The sequence below is a fragment of the Heloderma suspectum genome, chromosome 12 (genome assembly GCF_057233095.1).
Source record: "Heloderma suspectum isolate Gila_16-S chromosome 12, 16-S_ref, whole genome shotgun sequence".
NCBI lineage: Eukaryota > Metazoa > Chordata > Lepidosauria > Squamata > Helodermatidae > Heloderma > Heloderma suspectum.
The window spans coordinates 20979726-20998459 of NC_139469.1; the positions used below are offsets into that span (position 1 = coordinate 20979726).

At 52.8% G+C, this 18734-nt stretch overlaps 2 protein-coding genes across 6 annotated transcripts in view; one reads left to right on the forward strand and one right to left on the reverse strand.

Annotated features, from left to right (window-relative positions):
* Nucleotides 1–882: 882 nt before the first annotated feature.
* NME3 (NME/NM23 nucleoside diphosphate kinase 3) lies at nt 883–11194 on the forward strand. 4 transcript variants are annotated; one of them, XR_014785567.1, is made up of 6 exons: nt 883–1001; nt 3266–3396; nt 4444–4545; nt 5931–6043; nt 8841–9069; nt 10250–11194. XR_014785567.1 is itself a non-coding variant. In XM_084818666.1 (5 exons), exons 1-5 carry the CDS (start codon nt 959–961, stop codon nt 8956–8958), a joined length of 507 nt encoding a protein of 168 aa, XP_084674792.1. In that variant the 5' UTR covers nt 883–958; the 3' UTR covers nt 8959–10107. The 4 variants fall into 4 exon arrangements, 1 of the variants encoding a protein (XP_084674792.1); XR_014785565.1 differs by lacking the exon at nt 10250–11194 and adding an exon at nt 9820–10106; XR_014785566.1 differs by lacking the exon at nt 10250–11194 and adding an exon at nt 9825–10106.
* A 39-nt stretch (nt 11195–11233) lies between these two features.
* MAPK8IP3 (mitogen-activated protein kinase 8 interacting protein 3) overlaps nt 11234–18734 on the reverse strand; it is a 101848-nt gene continuing 94347 nt past the window's right edge. Inside the window, exons 29-30 of one of the 2 annotated variants that reach the window (XM_084818664.1) lie at nt 17353–17496; nt 11234–15809 (exon numbers count right to left, since the gene is read on the reverse strand). In XM_084818664.1, the coding sequence (XP_084674790.1) occupies nt 15688–15809; nt 17353–17496 (266 nt within the window). In that variant the 3' untranslated portion in view covers nt 11234–15687. The remainder of the gene's footprint in view (nt 15810–17352; nt 17497–18734) is intronic. The other variant, XM_084818663.1, reaches the window with a different exon arrangement.

Sequence of the window (18734 nt, forward strand, 5' to 3'; positions counted from 1 at the left end):
CCGTAACTCTATAGACTAGGGAAAGCCTCGCCGTAAAGCTAGGAAAAGGACCAGCGGAGGCGGGTGGCTCCGATCCCGGCGGGGCTGTGCACCGCGCTGGGTCTCAGTCGGAACCAGTCAGGCGTCTGAAGGAGCGCCTTGGAGAGCTCTGTCGGAGTTCTGACCCGAACCCAGAGGTGAAGGAGGGAGGGGCTGCGGCTGCGGCAGAGCGGCTGACAGCAGCCCTGCCGCGCAGCCCGCTGTGACCGCGGCAGGTGCGCGGGGAGGCTGAGGCTGGGCTGGATGCCCAGCCAACCCCCCCCCCCGCAAAAGTTGTACACCGCTCGGGCAGCGGCAAAGCTCGCCTGCGTAAACTGCCCCTCAGCCAGCGCGCACCAGCCCGAATCCCTTGGCATGCCACGCCTTCATGGCCCAAGGTCTTGCACGCGGCGGCCCCCTGAGCGCAATCTCATGCGGGTCGAGACGGGGAAAAGTCCAGCCTGGCTGGCCGGGGAACGCAGGGGCTTGTGGGGCTTTTGTTCTGGCTAAGCCCGCATACGATCGCGCCCTAAATATTTCTTGAAAACAAAATCGCATTTCCCCCCCCAAAAAACAAAATCACACACCCCAAAACAAAATCACACCCCCCAAAACAAAATCACCCCCCCAAAACAAAATCACACCCCCAAAACAAAATCACACCCCCCAAAACAAAATCACACCCCCCAAAAAACAAAATCACACCCCCCCAAAACAAAATCACACCCCCCAAAAAACAAAATCACACCCCCCCCCGCCCCCAATAAGACCGGAGTTGGCCAGTGTCTGGAACTCCGGTCTTCGCAGCTACCGCTGGAGCAGCGGCGTGCGCGCTCCCGACCGCTCGCCCCGGCCTGCGCGCGCGCTCTCGCCGCTTCTTTCTCTCAGCTCCGCGGCTCTTCCGCGCCGCCGCCGCCGCCGCCGCCGCCCAGCCGCCGCCATGCTCTCCCTGCTGGCCTTGCTTGCCGGCATCGTCCAGGCGGGTGAGTGCCGGGCAGAGGCTTGCGCCCTCCGCCGCCGGGTGCCCCGCGCGCGCTCCCGGCCCCCGGCAACGCTGAGCTCGCCCGACCGGGTGCAGCCGCGCGTCGCTCCCGCGGAAGCAGCGCCCCTCGCTCCCCCCGCCCCCGGAGGCGATCCGGCCCTTCCCCGCGCCCCGCCGCCTCTCCCCCTTTGCTTCTCCTCCTGGTGCACAGCGCTGCTTCCCTCCACCCGCTGGTCACCGTCGTCCTGCGGCCCCGCCGCCCCCTGCGGAGCTGCCGGTGGTGTATCATGGGATCACAGAACCGCAGGGTAGTGGGGATGAGGGGCCTGTGAGACCGCCGCGTCCAGCGCCCTGCTCGGTGCAGGAATCCAGGGCGAAGCATCCCTGGCAGGTGGCTGTCCAGCCTCGTCTTGAAGGCCTGCAGAGCGGGAGAGCCCGCCACCTCCCTGGGGAGTTGTATGCACGTGCGTGCGTCCGCACACACGCTCACCAGGGGAATCCTAGGATCCTGGAATAGTGGGGTTGGAAGGGGTCTCTAAGACCGCCGAGTCCAGCCCCCGGCTCAGTGCAGGAATCCAAGTCAGAGCATCCCTGACAGGTGGCTGTCCAGCCTCATCTTGAAGGCCTGCAGTGTGGGAGAGCCCGCCACCTCCCTAGGTAATGGGTTCCATTGTCATATTGCTCTAGCAGTCAGGATGTTTCTCCTGATGTTCAGCCGGAATATGTCTCCCTGTCACTTGAGCCCATTATTCCGTCTCCTGCACTCTGGGATGATGGAGAAGAGATCCTGGCCTTCCTCTCTGGGACAACTTTTCAAGTCCTTGAAGAGCGCTATCCTATCTCCCCTCAGTCTTCTCTTCTCAAGGCTAAACATGCCCAGTTCTTTCAGTCTCTCTTCAAAGGGCTTTGTTTCTTTGTATCTTTGTGTATACAGTTCTTCTCGCCTCCCCACCACCCCATTTATCCCCCTAACAACCCTGTTAGGTAGGTTAGGCTGAGAGATGGGGGCCGGCCCGAGGTCACCCAGTGAATTTCGTGGCTGAGTGGGGATTTGGAGACAGCCCTAGTCTGGCACTCACAGTACAACATTAAGGCCGGAATTCTATGGGGATAGGCGGCTGCCTCCAAACTTGGAGGCAACCGCCTATCCAATGCAGGGCAGAAGTGCGGAGGGGATCATCCCCTCCGTGCTTCAGCTGCTGCAGCTGCTGGACAACACATAGGATGTGTCATACCAGCATTTCCACCTTCCTCACCCCGGAACGCCCCCGGAACACCCTGTTTTTGCTGCTCTGCACTCCTCTTCCAAGCACTGAGCCATTCCGAGCTGCCTGCGAGGAATTGTGGGAGGGGGGAAGATCAGTTCTCCTGGAACCGACCTTGGAGCGTGGGCTCTGAGGTTGGTTCCTGGAATCTGACATATCCTATGGCCATCTAGCAGCTGACTAGCGGCCATAGGATTGCTCCCTAAGGGCGCAATCCTGTGCATGTATAGACAGAAATAAGTCCAACTCCCAGCATGTCCCAGAGCCAGCCATGCTGTCTGCAGGATGCTGGGAGTTGTAGGATTTATTTTTGCCTGAACGTGCATAGGATTGTGCCCTAAATATCCAAGTACTTGACTCCCCCCCCTTCTATTAATCTGGAATAACTTCCACAAGTCAAAATGCATACACTCGCCCAGGTGTGTGTGTGTAAATTTACACAGTCTTGTAGATTAGAATCACTGCTCCATACATTGGGGGAATTCTCCTTTTTCTACTGAATTTCCTGATATGCCTGTATGCAGAAAGGTGGTTGGAGCTATGACAGTGCTGTTTTTGCACTGGAGCATTTGTGTGTATTTGCCTTGAGCTATTTCTTTAAAATAGGTGGTGGCAGAGGGAAGCCAGAGAATCCCACCACCACTCCCTTTACTGAATTCCTGTGGTTACTTGAAAGAAAAGCACTTTTTGCACACAAATTATAACTGGAATCATGAACTGAAAATTTAAAATCAGCCAGAAACCTGAAGCCTGCTTTCCTGGAAATTACTCCATCGAGCTTCCGCTTCTTAGGAACATCAGAAGCTGCCTTATACTGGGTCAGACCCTTGGTCCATGTAGCCCAGTATTGTCGACACTGACTGGCAGCAGCTCTCCAGCGTTTCAGGCAGGAGTTTTTCCAGCCCTACCCGGAGATGCCAGGGATCGAACCTGGGACTTTCCATATGCAAGGCAGGTGCTCTACCACCGAGCTACGGCCCCTCTTCTTCCCCGTTTCCAGCTTTCTCCGGTGTGAGCGAACGCACCTTCCTTGCCATCAAGCCAGATGGGGTACAGCGACATCTGGTTGGTGAGATCATCCGGCGCTTTGAGAAGAAGGGCTTCAAATTGGTGGGAATGAAACTCATGCAGGTAAGGATAGCTGGCGGAAGACCTGTGTAACAGGGTCTCAGGTGGAGAGGTGTTTCCTATCCCACAACATTTGGAGTGCTCCAGGTTTCTGCCTGTCAGTGGCGCTCCAGTGTCTCGGATAGAAAATGCCTTCTCCATCACTTGTTCCCTAATTGTTTAAACTGGAGATGCCCAGAATCGAACCTGGGACCGTCTGCATGGAAAGCTGGTGCTTTACAATGGAGCAATGATCCTCCCCGTGTAAATGCCACCCAGCCCTTTCCCCTCCCTCACAGTGAAATCTCTCCGTCCAGAGATTGGAGGTTAGGCACACACTCCAGGGCTATTTGATAGCAGCCGACTCTTAACAACAACAATTCAAGGTCAGGAAATTTTGATCCTGATCAAAGTTTCTAACCTGCCCTTCAAGCAAGTGGTTTACAAAAAGAAAAAAGGAACAGCTGAAAAAGATAGAAAACAGTTAACACATGAAGAGCACATCTCTATGCATGTTGAGACAGAAAAAGTCCTACAACTCCCAGCATGCCCCAGCCAGCCATGCTGGCTGGGGCATGCTGGGAGTTGTAGGACTTTTTTCTGTCTAAACATGCATAAAATTGCACCTTATGAGCAGAAAAATTCTTTAAAAAGCAGCATAAAACCACAAGCAGATTAATTTACTAAACAACTAAAACTTGGAAAATAAAAGCATCTTCGCCTGCTGTCAAAATAACAGCGGAGTAAATGCCAGGTGAGCCTCCCTGGGGTGAGTGTTCCACGCTCAGGGACCCACCATGGAGAAGGTCCTTTCCTCATTTGCCACCCTGCAGCATCTCTGGCAGCATGGGCACACAGAGAAGAGGCAGCCTCTCTTGAAGATCAACGCTTATGGACAGGCACTATGGTTCTGTTCCAGAATTATTTCACCGGATTTAGAGAGACTGAACTTTTCTGGGACCCTTCTGACTTTGCGTGGTCACTCCTGGCCCCTGGCCTAAGCGTACAGCTAAATGAACGACATGCCTGAATACAACGTTGATTGGAGCAGTGGGCTCTGTTTCTGTGCAGGCTTCGGAGGACTTGTTGAAGGAGCATTACGTCGCCCTCCGCGAGCGCCCTTTCTACAGCCGCCTAGTGAAATATATGAGCTCGGGACCTGTCGTGGCCATGGTGAGTAAGGGGGCATCCTAGGAGCGGCAGGGCTCCATGGAACCTTCATCTCTGTTCCAAGGTAGTTCTTGAGTTCTTTTGAGGTCAAATGGCGCATAGGAGGATGCCTTATACTATGGGCGGCCGACCCCTGACCCGCGCGCCTGATCTGGCCCGTGGAGTTTGCCCATCCACTGTGGGCTGTGGGGGGGGTCATCTGGTCCCACCACCCAATTTTACTTCACCCCTACTTTATACCAAGTCACACTATTGGTCTGTCTAGGCCAGTACGGTTCATGTTGACTGGCAGTGGCCCTCCAGGGTTTCAGGCAGGAGTCGTTATCATAGATACTAATAGGAAACTCCATTCTCCAGCTCCTTATGTAGACAAAACGCCCCCATCCTTGAACAAGTGGGAGGTATCGGCAGGCTTGCAGAAGTACATAAAAATCATTAGGGGACACACACACACCCAGCCCCCAAATCATAGCCCAGTGAGGACTGAGCGTGCTCAGTGGCTGCGAAATATTGGCTGACTGTTGGGGGGCAAAAAAATGGGAAACCATGTGGGAATGGAATGGAGTAACCTGGAGCAGGGCTTGGCTGGAGCCCTGGAAAGAGCAGTCCTGTTCTGCATATGGTGCTGCTGGGAGAGAACTCCAGGGATCCTCTCCAAAAGCAAGGCAGTACAAAGTTAAATGCAGGGAGATCCCGAGAAGAGCTGGGTTAACAGGGAAATATACATCAGGGCGCTGGTACTCAAACATGGTTTCAGCATTGAGTGCCTTACTCATGGGGAATGGTCTACTCATCAGCAGAGCCTTACTCACAGGGAGTCCTATTCTACACGTGGCAACTGCCCAAGTCTTACCCTTTAGGCATCTGCACTCCCTGGGGCTCAGCATCTGCCTCTGAATCTGAGAGGGGGCGAGCTATGTTGCAAGGGAAGGGTCACTGGCTGTCATTCTCGAGGATCTAGGGTCCCCTTAATCCACTTCAGGGTCCCCAGACACTGGCAGCTCCTATGCGTTTCATGGCTCGGGGTCTCCCAGTCTTCCCCCAAAGAGGAGTCCTCCAGAGGGGACAAGACAACTCCAAATGGCAATGTTTTGTGGCCATGTCTTTGCGCATGTCTCTTTCAGTCACCATCCGTTGACCTTCCTGGGTGATTCCCACCTCTGCAGGGTTCCTACTCATCAGCTGTGGCGAGGTGTATGGAGGGCAAAGTTTGGGGTTCACCAGGGAGAGCAGGACAATCGCAAGAGCTATGGGAGCAGGCGGAGGCCCACAGCTTCCATCTTTTTCCAGTGCTCCAGCATTCCCTTGGGCCGCCTGGGTGATAAAAGAGAGGCAGGGCAAGGCTGCAGCCACTGCTAGAAGTTGTCTTTTCCTTCCCTTTGACGCAGGTCTGGCAGGGACTGGGAGTTGTGCAGACGGCTCGCCTGATGATCGGAGAAACGGACCCAGCAGATTCCAAGCCTGGAACCATCCGAGGAGACTTCTGCATTGAGGCTGGCAAGTGAGTAGAAGCTGTCGGTTTGCTTCTATGGGTAGGCCTCGTTTCTGGAAGGCAAGAGGCGCAGGCAGTCATATGGTGCGTGCGGGGCTGGCGTCAGCGGTAGGCATGGTTGGGCACCTGCTGAGGTGACAAGAACCCCCTGGACTTGCTCCTCCTCTTCACCATGGCAACCTGCTTGTTCACCTGCCTCTCGCTCTGGCCCAAACAACGGTGGTGGCGAGAAGGAGGGGCAGGAGATGCCACAGCCGATTAGCCTGAGGTCATTGGAAAAATCCCCCCAAGAGTTCTCGAATCGAATCATAGCAGTTGTACGCGTGTCCAAGCAAGGGTGGCATCAAGGGTAGGCATGATTGGGCACCTGCTCTGAGCCCACACCCCGGCAGGGGCCCACGGACAAGAGTCCCCTGCGCTTTCTCCTCTTCTCCATTGCAACCTGCTTGTTCAGCTGCCTCTCGCTCTGGCCCAGACAACGGTGGAGGTGAGGAGGAGGGGCAGGAGATGCCAATGCTGACTTGCTCCCTGGCTCGCTGCCTGTCCAGCAGTGATGAGAGAGAGGAGCAAAGGCAGCTGGTGACAATGGTGACGAGAGGGTAGACTCACTGAGGGGGGGGGCCCACGGAGGGTGGCTTGCCCAAGGGCCCTGAAAACCCTGGTGCTGGCACTAGGTGTGCGAAGTACCGTATTGCACAATAGAAGGATGCAGTGCAATTTGGGAATCGCTTCTTGATCAGTCATGCCCATTCCAGCATTCCGAAGAGTGATTATCAGCTGCCTGCCAGATAAGTTCAGATAGCGGCCTTCAAGTCACTGCATGTTGCGGAACTTCTACACAGGAGGCATTTGCCAGGGTGGTGTAGTGGTGAGAGTTTCTGACTAGGACCAGAGAGAGCCCAAGTTCAAATCCCCGCTCCACCATGATGTACCACTGGGTCATTCTGGATGCTTCCAGACAGTCCACTTCTAGGACTACCAAAGGACTCTGTGCAGCTACTCTGCCTTTACCTCCTTAACAGCTTTTCTGCGCTAAGGAAACAAGATGGAAGAAGTAGTGGGAAAACACAGGAGGGTTACAAATAGAATACGGACCCCATACAGACTGGACCATACAATTCCACGAACAAGGCAGGGCGATGTCACAATAAAAGCCTTGTCTGAAAGCACCCCCCGTCTTTCAGCCTAACCCACCGCACAGTGTTGTTGTGAGAATAAAATTGCGGAGTAGTGTGGAAATGGGACGACACATAAGCTAACTTGAGCGCTTGGGAGGAAGAGTGGGGCAAATGTAGTGATTTTTTAGAAAGTGAGAATAATGGGACATTTTGCTCGACTAAAAGCTACAACATCTGGGAGTGTTTAGCTTAGAGAAAAGGCAAGTAAGGGGAGAGGTGGCAGAGGTGAACAAAGTTTATGTCCGGTGTGGAGAAAGTGAATAGGGAGCCGTTTTTCTCCCTCTCTCATAATACTAGAACCCAGTGGGGTCATCCCATGACACTGATTGGTGGGCGATTCAGGACAGATAAAAGGAAGGACGTCTTCACACAGCACATAGCTAAACTATGGAATTCACTTCTGCAAGATGTAATGATGGCCGCTAATTTTGATGGCTTAAAATGGAGGTTAGACAACTTCATGGAGGAGAAGGCTATCAATGGCTACTAGTTCTGATGGCTATGTGCTCCCTCCAGTACCAGAGGCAGAGAGCCGATGTACGCCAGTTGCTGGGGAGCGTGGGTGGGAGGGTGCTGTTGCATTCATGTCCTGCTTGTGGGTTTCCCGTGGGCAGCTGGTCGGCCACGGTGCGATGGACCCTTGGTCTGATCCAGCAGGGCTCTTCTTAGGTTCTAATGTATGGTAAAAGCTGAAGGTGCATTATTCCTTACATCCACATATGTCTGTGTGCGGGGAAACTAAGGGCAGTCAGGGCTTCCAATGACATGTACAAGGGATGGAAAACATTTCAGAGCCTGGCCCACACTTTCTGCCTTTCGTGCGGAAACCTAGCAGTGTGTGCAGTGACCCAGACTTTGTCTTCTGTGTTTTCTGCATAGGAAGCTGCCTTAGACCAGACCACCAAGCTCTGTAGCATTTATGCTGGTTAGCAGAAATTCTCCAGCATTTCAGGCAGACAGACGGGTCCCTCCCAGCCCTAACTGGAGAGGCTGGGAACTGAACCAGGGCCACCTTGTATGCAGAGCCTGCTGTCTACCACTGAGCCACAGCCCTGCACATTTCGTAGGAATAGCGAGAGGTGCAGTGGCAGCTGGTGACTCCAGTTCCGGAGGGGCGGTGATTCCATGCTGGCTTTTAGTAACCACCAGCCAAAGCATCTAAAAGTGATATCCAAGGTGCTGAACCTTATCTCTAAAATGGGTTCAGCACCTTGGATAGCATCTTTAGAGCTTCAGCTAGTCATAACTATAACCCAGAGGGCTGGCCTCGCCCCACCGGAACTGGAGTCAGCAGCTGCCACTGGAAAGGTGCCACATTCAGAGTCAAGCCATTTCTCCATCTAGGCCAGTGCTGGCCACAGTGGCTGGGAGTGGCTTGCCATGGTCTCTAGCAAGGGTCTTTCCCAACCCTGCCTGGACATGCTGGGGATTGAACCTGGGACCGGTTGCAGGCAAAGCAGGGGCTCCACCGCGGAGCTGTGGCCGTTAGGGCACCACTTAGCTCTGTCAGACTCCAAATGCCCAGTGGCTCAAAAACGTTGCTACCGCTGCACAGCATCGTGCCGCACCCCCCACCTTCTAAAATGTGTTCTCCTCCGTCTTAGAATAAAAAGTTTCTTTCCCTACAGGAACGTGATTCACGGGAGCGATTCGGTAGAGAGCGCCCAGCGAGAGATCGCACTCTGGTTCCGCACAGATGAGTTGAGTTGCTGGGAGGACAGCATGGGGCACTGGCTTTACGAGTAAAGAAAAGCGCACTCCTCCTTCCGCCATCGCTCGGGCGCTGTACAAACCTGTCCGTTTCAGCTTCTGCGAGATTTCACTGGACTCTGACTCTGGACTCCTTTCTTCAAGCAGGTGGGCAGAGGGGAGAGAAAGAATGCTCTAGCCCTGAAAGAATAGATCTCGTCCGGTTGGAGCTAGCAATTAATTCCCTCCCGCCCTCTCCCCATTATTGTAGCACAGCGTCCCCTAATCTAGCACCCACCAGAAGTGTTGGGACTACAGCCCTCATCATGTTGGCTGGGGATGATGGGGGTTGTAATCCCGACACATCTGAAAGATGCCAGATTGGGGGAGGCTACGGTAGCCTTTTAGTGCAATATTAAGGAGACATCGCTGCGTGAAAAGATGGGCAAAGGAACACTCCAGAGGAATTCCAATCATCTTTTTCAGATGTATTTTTCACAGGTGTTCTGTCACCGCCTTTCAGTGCTGCAAAGATCACTCCACTTGGCTGTGTCAGGGGTTGGGTTTTTTGGGGGTAGCAGTCGGGGGGGGGGGTTGTCTAGCATCTGCCAGAACTAAATCTTCAAACAAGGTAGAAGCAAGACAGCCTGTGCAGTTTAGGTTTGACTGTCCAGCGGCGAATAAAAACTGTTGCTCCCAGTTAGCACGATTTTAGGCTTGGACATCGATGCTTCTACACTTTGCTTTGCCCTGCGTGTGCTGCTGCCGTTTCCTTTTGGGTTGGGAAAGGGTTGATGTGGCAGGATCCATGTGGCTGGTATCTCTAGTGGGTCCCCCACTAAGGTAACAATAAGCTTGATATTCCAGGGCAGACAGAGGGAGGGACCTGCTTTAGTACATGTTTTGTCTTTTTCCCAGCACAGAGCTGCTGGGAATGGAGGGAGGCAAAGCAGAAGGGCCCTGAGGGTTGTTCCGAGCAGCGGACATCATGAAACCCCACCGGAGCGGGACCTTTCTGATGGATTATTGTCGCTGTGCTATCAAGGCATCTCTGTGTTTTCTGGAGCTTTCCAGATCCTACGTCTGACTTCTGGGTACTTGCAAATAATTCTCCAAGGGTTATTTACATCTGTTATGTACAGGGCTACTTTTTAAAAGACTGTCTGTGCGTTTGCTTTTGTAAAATAAATTTTGGAAAGACGTGGGCTTTCACTCTTTTTCTAAGACGTCGTCCGATTAGGGGCTGTTGGGTATGTTTCGCCTGATGAGGCGACAGGAGAGCCATCTTCAACTATTTCGACCGCCTCTCACAAAGATGAGGGGGCTGACTGGTTTTCTGTTGCTCCAGGGGGAAGAGCCCAGACCACCGTGTTCGGATTACGACAGGGGGAATGTCAACTGAACATTACGAAGTCCTCCCTGACAGTATGAACTGCTCAAAACAGGCTGTCTCGGGGTGGTGGATGCTCCTTCGTTAGAGGTTTTTAAGCAGAGCTGGATGGCCACCTATCGGGTCAGGGCTGGCCCAGGACATTTTGCTGTCTGAGGCGAAGACCAAGATTTTGCCCTCTCCCATTTCATGTGCAAAAGCAGGACTGGATAGTTTCTTCAGCACTGGTGATGGAACAGCATCCTCCGTTGAACCTAGCTTAGGGAACACAGGGCAGACCGTGAGGTATACAGCTCTCTCATCTTACACCTTGCTGCCACCCCCAGCATCTGCGCCTGAGGTGACTGATTCACCTTGCCTAATGCTAGGGCTGGCCCTGTATCAGGGATGCTGTAGCAACAGATTTCCTACACTGGCAGGGGATTGGACTAGAGGACTTCTGAGGTCCCTTCCTACGATTCTATGACTGTACGTGTGTGGTTGAGACAGGGGAATGAATGACCTTATGCCGGCATTCTGGCTGCAAGGACTCAAATAATTGTAACTGAAAGCATATAAACGGCGAACTCTGGTCCTGAGATGACAGCTATGTAGAGCCAAAACTTGGCTGCTCAGCTCAAGAGGGAGGGATTTGCATGGTTGGGGTTTGTAGAAATAGAAAAAATCTTTAGGAAAAAGAACCCAAGGGGACAGAAAGACCTGAGGACGGCCCAATGAGGACTGAGCATGTTCAGAGTCACAGAATGCAGAATGTTTGGGGGTGGGAAGAATGGGGACGATGGAACGGAGTACCCTGAAAGAAGACATGGCTGGCTGGCACCCTGAACAGGAGCATTCCACGCTGCAACATTTTGTTGCAGGGTCCCACTTGTGTGCATTCTAATAAAAGTCAGAGAAAAGTGCAGTTCCTATTCGGCCATAGCAACTCAGAAATGCCTTTTTGGTGCGCTCACCAATGCTCTCGTACTGGTGATGTTAACAACATTTTTATTACATATAGAACAGACACGGTTTTGATTTGTTCGACAGTGTAGAGGAGACAAAAAGCATAGGAGAGTGTTGTCAGTTGTTGTTTTTCTTTCGTACAGCAGTCTCTTTACATCTTCAGACCAAAATGGCGGAGTTTACAGGCCTTAAGACACATTTTTAAAAAATCCTTTTATAACATACATGTTAACTTTACATACATCACAGTGGAGATGTGGTGGGGGAGGTGTGTGTAAAGTCAATCAGCTTCCACCTTGCTGGCAGGTAACCACCGAACAGAGCAAGACCCAGTGCTCTGGGGCTGTTCTCCTTCGCCCCGTCCTCCCCCCACCCCATTCCCATGGAACGTGTGCTTCTTGTAAAGGAAAACATACTTCAAACCGCGAAAGGTTCTTCAGGCAGATACATAGGCAGGCAAGGCAAGGAAGCAGTGTTGGGACTAATAATTGCTTGGAAACAGGAGCTGCTGGAGGCTTCACAAACTTGATAGCTCTACCCCTGTTTTCCTTAACCAAGGTGTGATTCTATGCAAGAGCAATCCTGGTCTCTACATCTATTTGGTATTTGGCAACAGGTCAGTCAGTTTAGAACACCGGCACTTGTCCTTGCTGCAAATTCTGCGCATTGGTCATCGGAGCCGTTGGGCTACCACAGCCTTCGGGGCCACCGCAGAGGTTCTGCCCACCCGCCTGGCCTCGCCTTTCCATCTCTTTCCCTTCCTATCCATTCCCTGGGTTGGGTCCAGATTTAGGCACGTGCAAGTGGGCTGGTGGAAGAGGCCTTCCCTCCCCCCCAAGTCCCCTGGAAAATGCTACTCTTGAGGCTTGGGGGACCCTGCTGAATGGATTGGGGAAGGAAGGGGGGAATCTCCGAAAATCTGGCAGAGGCACCTTTTGTGAGTGGGCCCCTGCCATCCATGGAAGGCAGATGCTGAACCCAGCCCCATCTGTGCTGTCGTCTGCTCACTCTGCATGCCGCAACTCCTGGTTGTCGTTCAGTCGTGTCCGACTCTTCGTGACCCCATGGACCACAGCACGCCAGGCCCTCCTGTCCTCCGCTCCACCGCTAATGCTGCGGTCTTTCACCACCAGCTGAAGCTGCTTTACGCTTTCCCTAAGCTGGGATGAGCACAGGGCCCTTAGCCAGGTTACGGCTCTTGCTCTGAAAGGGCCAGAGAGGAAGCTGCGCCTGCTCTGTGCCCCTTGTGACCTGAAGGAAGAGCACTGGGGGGGGGCAGCAGTAGAGAGCGAGGAAATGGGGCAGAATAAATACCGTCCTCCAAATTGGAGCTCTGGGTTGATACTCCCTTACTGCCCTGTACTGGGGCTGGCCCTACCATTAGGCAGAGTGAGGTGGGCAGAGTGAGCTGTGTTGGGGCCGGCCCTACCATTAGCCAATCAGCGGATGTGACGGGGAGGGTGTTGGCTGTTGGCTGTTGGCAGGGCCATGATCCCCCCTCCCACAATGTATCGCATCAGGCTGCACATGTAATTCCTCTTGGGTAAATGCAGCAAAAAAGGGGGCAAAGCATGCGTAAACCCATATAGGATATACTACAGCTTACAGCAAATACTTATCTCTGTTCCTGCTTCAGTTCTTTTGGGGGGGTTTGGTGGGGAGTAGGGACACATCTTCAGTGCTAGAGGAAGAGGAGGAAGGCAGCATCTGCGCACTGATATGAATGGATCTGTGCACCTTCGGGGTACGATGCACCTTGATTTGGTGGGGGATGAACACCACTTGCTGCTCTGCCTTGGATGCCAATCTGTCATCTGCTACATCCCCAGCTCCAGTCCGCCCCACCCTGACAGTGCTCTAGGTATGTACGGTATTGGTCTGGAAAAGAGCGAGGGCATGTTGGTGTCTCCTAACAGGGAAGCACCACTCCTTTCCTGCTATCAACATGGGAGGAGTTCTGCCCTTCTGTTTACGGCTCCAACAGGGTTCAAACTCCCGCTGCCATGCTAAATCCAAGCGCTGTTGAGGACAATGAAAGGAGTGAGGGTTCTAGTCCCATGCTTCGATCCCAGGTCTGTCTACTAGGGGAAATTCTAAGACCGAGGGTGGCCAGAAATCTGGAAACTAGGAATGATAATGGGCAAAATCCCATTTAGAAATAAATATAGGAAACCCAGGAAAACCGTCTTACACTAGGTCAAACCACTGATCCTCCCTAACCTAGCATTGTCTGTTCCGAGTGGCAGTGGTTCTCTAGGGTCTCCACAGAGAAGGTCTTTCCTTACACTTTGGTGTCCGATCCTTTTTAACTGGAGCAGCCAGAGAACCTGAGACCTTCCGCCCACAAAGCATGTGCTTAGCCACTGAGCGACGGATGGATCTGTTCCACCTACATTTTTCAATGTGTGACTTGGCTCCTAAGGTTGCACTATGACAGAGACTGCCCTGGAGAAAGTCTGGTTTCCTGTACCATGGGCATTTGTAGACTGGAGACTCACATTATGGCTGAGCTCTAAAGCAAGAGGCTTTTTGATGGAGCCATGGTCAGTAGCCATGAACTGCAAAACCAGGGAGCGAAAAACAAAACAAAAAGCAACAGTCCACAGGACTGGGTACAGAAAAGTTACAGAAAGAAAGAAAAAAGATGAGCATGGCTACATGGGGGCAACGCAAGAAAGACTGCAACTATTTCTCCTGGGGTCACTGCAACTAACTCGCATCTGTTACAGTCGAGACAAGGAACAAGACACCCAGGTGATCCCGCCACTGGCCCAACAAAACCTGTTAGGCTGTTGACCAACCCTTGTGCCTCAGTTAGGAGGCCCGCCGGGCTTGATGAGAAACCTTAGCTGTCCTCTGGCAAGTTTAAGAACTTTCACAACTTAATGGGTGGAATTCAAAGGAAGATTAAAGGCAGCATTCTATGGGATTTCAATGGGCTGGAAGCACACTGAACTTCTGAGTTGCTCCCACTGTTCCTTGGTGGAGCTTTTAAGGTAGGGGCAACCAACTTTACCAGCCTCTGAACCGCCTGCAAAAACCTCCTCACATCTTATGAGTAGTCTCATCTCAGCTAGCAATTTGCTGCTGCTTTCTCTTTCCCACCACAATACCCTTCCTGAGGTTGGGACCCTCTCGCGCCCCTCCGTGTCTCCACAAGCCACTCGCAAAGGGCCAACGTCTCCTCCTCAGGTTGCACCTCTCGCCGCAGACGACATTGCTCCATCTCCCAAGCCCCAGACCGTTTTCCTCCCCATTTCCTTCCTTCCCTCCCTTGGCTTCGACATGCGCAGCGAATGGGAGGGACCTAGAGCCTCTGTCTCAGGACTGTTTCTTTCCTGAACAGCCTGCAAGAGACACTGGAGTGCATCGAGTGCCGCATGAGATGCCTATGCCTCAGTCTGGCCCCTGCCAGGAGACCACCCAAGCTGGCTCTAACAGAAACATGAGACACACCTTGGTAGCCTTTCAACATCTCAAGAGCAAAGAACTCCCCCAAATCTTTCTTGGCCATTCTCTACCCAGCCAAACTCCTTCCCCTCCGTCAGCACGCTGCTTGTCCCTACAAAGAGAGGAGACCATTCCACCTTCAGGTCTACCTCTGGTGGTGACCTCTGGAGCCTCTCGCCCAGATGATTATCTATAATATTTGTTTGAATTCTTTCCTCCAAGAGGCTCAGAACAGTGCACTGGGCTCTTAAGGGAGTCTCCCATCCCAAATTTAAATAGCTCCAGCAACAGACACCCATCACGTGCCTTTGGCCCGTTCTCTGGGTGCTGATCTCCCAGTGTTGACCAATCACCACACTCCTGAACACATCCGCACACCCTTTTGGCGTATACTTTGGATTCTTAAATTGGGTCTCAACTGTTCCCAGATTATCCTGGGTTAATCCTCAATGATCACTGGGCCCCACACAGCTGTAGTGAAGGAGACAGGATAGGAGACCTTTCCTCTTGGAGACCATCTCTTTCCATACCTGCCTGTAGATGGATGCATGCCATCAGTGCTGCCTCCGCGGCAGCAAAGGGGGATAAGCCAGAAAGTGGCTGGAGGTGTTTTTTCCCATGCAGGCGGGCGAGGGAAGGAGGGAGGGAGGGGACAGTCCCTGAAACCTCATCCAGCCCTTCTGAGCCAAGTCCGTCCTTCCCATGTGCTCTTCAACACCCGATCCGCTGGGCTTCGCTCTCATGGTTCTCCTCCTTGGGAAGGCCAATGGTGAGCCAGCCAATTCAGAAAGCAGACAGGCCCGAGGTGAAAGCCGTGAGCTTGGCGCTTACAAGGAGCAGGGGAACCGCCATCCGGTGCGGGAGCTGTTTCCGTCGTCTGGGGTTGGGTTTTCCAGCGGTAGGAATAATGCAGGAGTTCTGTATGTACATCTTGGCATTCAGGGAGTTTGGGGGTCGGTGGGGAAAGAAGTTACGTTGGCAGAGACAGGAAGAGGAGGAGCTCATTCGGGGATGTAGGAAACCTGCCATACAATGATGTGGCTCCGTTCAGCCTTGGAAAGCACCGGCTTGACCTGGGCAGCCTCTCCGGTGTTCTCCTCCGCCTCGTCGTCTTCTCCGTCTCCTGTTGAGAGAACTTGTGCCATGTCACACAATATGGGCGCTGCGCATTGTTACTGTAATCCTCACAACAGGGGTGTGGAACCTCAGATCTGAGTGCCAGGTCCAGCACGCTTAGGATCCCAATCTGGCCCTGCAGGGTTCCAAAGACGGCTCCACCCCGGTTCCCCCAGCCGCCGATTGTTCGGTGCTTTCCAGGCTTTTGTGTAGCCCCCCCGCCCCCTCATTCTAAGCAGTCAAGATGCCTCTTTTCAGGCTTAATTACTGCCAGGTCAATTGTCAGTCCAGCCCAGTAATGTCTGGCAGTAGCTCTTCTGGGACCTTCTGCATACAGAGCAGGTGCTCTACCCTTGAGCAGGGCCCCTCTCCTAACAGCGGAGTGGGTCCCACGAGCCTGAAGCCTGCTAACGTCTACCTTAGGCAAGCCACTGTGGGCCCAAACAGATGTGACATGGGAGATCCGTGACTGGATGTTCCAACCTTTTTAATCTTCACGGTCACAGCAGCCTGGGAACCTGGCCTTAGACCTTAGGACTTTGCATTTGGCACTCCTAAGGAAGGATGTCGGAGAAATCCGCAACAGAACCAAGTGAGTTTGGCTTTTCACGAATCCAACCCACAGATTCCGCAGCGGACTGCCTTTTGCACTAGCGGGCGGATTCCGCAGACTCGCAGAACATTTTTTTCTAACTTTCCCAGATGTTGCGCAAATTTTGTCATAGAAAAAGACCAATTTTTTAAAGAACTGGCCAAAAATGCGCAAATCCCCCATAGGCTAAAGTGTGAAAATGCGCACTGGGGAAATGTGCCCATTTTCACACGTGTGAATTTGCACAAATTCAGAAACAGAAGAAAATCTGATTCCGTGGATGGGCGGACAGTGGAACAAAAGGTGCCTGTCAGTCCATGAAACACAGAGAGAACGGATTTTACACAATCCATTTATCTCTACTCCCAATAGAGAGCTGGTCACCTGTGTCTGTGGCCACCTGGTGGCCGCCATTTCCATGCTCCCGCAAATATTTGGAAAGCCACAACCATGTGTGTGTCCCCCTCTTCATGCTCATCTCGGAGAAACATAGGAAGTTGCTGTATGCCACATCAGACTAGATTCCCGGGATTGAACGTTTGGCCTTCTGCATGCAGAGGCTATAGTCTACCCCTGAGCTAGGGCCCCTTGATAATTTAGACTAGTGGGATTTACTTTGTTGTTTACTACAACCCTGAGATCCACCCATTGAAGCCATGTGCAAAATAGTGCCTTTGGGTGCAAAATGAAGGCTCTCTGGGGAGGAACACACCCCAACAGCCATACTGGAACGATTGGCGTATACAAGTACAAATCTACATGTGATCAAAGATCCAACAGTCACGTGTATGTGTGTGTGATAGAGAGAGTGAGTGTGTGAACGAAAGCATTGCTGCTGATGCTATGGTTAAACAATTGGGAGCAAAAACCCCTCGCTGGTCTACTGCAAATCGTCCGGTGATCTCAGTCTCTTTTCTGCCCCCTGCTGTAGCAGGTGAGAGTATGTAGAAGAACTCACCAATCCGGAAGTCGATGTAGCCTTCACCCCCACTCAGCACCAGGACGTTTTTCAGCTTCTGCCCCTCCGTCTCAATCGTGGCCGTGCTGGGGTTCTCAGAAGGGCTGTCCAGCACACTCCCGTTCAGCGTGGCAAGAACGTTCCCTGGAAGAATCCAAAGCTGGTTAGGAGCAGCTCAGCGATACGCCTCCAGCTGTAATGCTAGAGGGCATCATGGAGCTTTTCACGGTGGGGGTGGGGTGGGGGCACTAATGAATAACCAAATAATAGAGGGTGTGAGTAGCAGAAGGGCTAAGAGATGGAACTGCGAATCATGAGGTCCCCAGTTCAAATCTCCCCTGTGACATGAATTTACTATGTAGGTTTAGGCAAGCCACACTGCCTCAGGCTCCCCATCTGCAGCTAGGGATGGCGGAGAATTCCACCACGGATTTCAGTGAGGCCGAATGCACTGGCATTCAGTCCCCTGAAATCCATGGCGGAATGGCCTCCCACCCCTCCCCCACCCCACAGAATCCCCCCGGAACGAAACTTACCTGGGGCTCCGGAAGCGGCGGCGGTGGCTCCTGCTGGTCTTTCGGCCGGCTGCTGCGGCCGCCATTTGCGTCCTGCCAAGCTGCCGTGATAGGCTACGTAAGTATTTACATAGCCTATCATGGCAAAGAGCAGGAACGCAAACGGCAGCCGCTACGCCATTTGCGCCGCTGCTCTTTCCGTGATAGGCTACGTAAGTATTTACGTAGCCTATCACGGTAAAGGCAGCCACGCAAACGGCAGCCACTATGCCATTTGCATGGCTGCCTTTACCGTGATAGGCTATGTAAATACTTACGTAGCTATCACGGAAAGAGCAGCGGCGCAAACGGCGTAGCAGCCGCCGTTTGCGTCCCTGCTCTTTGCCATGATAGGCTACGTAAATACTTACGTAGCCTATCACAGCAGCCTGGCTGGATGCAAATGGCGGCCACTACGGCGGCCGCCATTTGCGTCCGCAGCAGCCCGGCTGTGGTCTGCGGAGCTGCCGTGGAGCGGAGCCAGCCAGGGAGGATTCCGGGGGGAGGAATCACACCTGCAAAAAGGTAAGTGACTTTTGTACATCCCTATCTGCAGCACATGGGGATAATTATGCTGACTTGCCTAACAGGGCAAGACTTAGAACCAGATGTTGTGTTGTGATATTTGTATGCACTTCCTTCTTTTGAGTTAATAAGATGTTTGTCCCTTGAGGGTCCCAGGAGGAGGGGAGAAAGGAGGAGGGAAGAGAGAGAAAGCGGAGGAAGGAGGCTGTGAGTGGAAAAAGACAGACAGAAATTTAAGGTTTAGAAATAAAGTGATGTTCTGTTTACATCCAAACCTTGTTTCTGGATCCCCCTTACTGAGAA

Coding starts and splice junctions, on each gene's coding strand:
- NME3 (XM_084818666.1), top strand. CDS start 959: ATGCTCTCCCTGCTGGCCTTGCTTGCCGGCATCGTCCAGGCGG. Junction 3,397..4,443: donor TGGGAATGAAACTCATGCAG/GTAAGGATAGCT, acceptor GTTTCTGTGCAG/GCTTCGGAGGACTTGTTGAA. Junction 6,044..8,840: donor TTCTGCATTGAGGCTGGCAA/GTGAGTAGAAGC, acceptor CTTTCCCTACAG/GAACGTGATTCACGGGAGCG.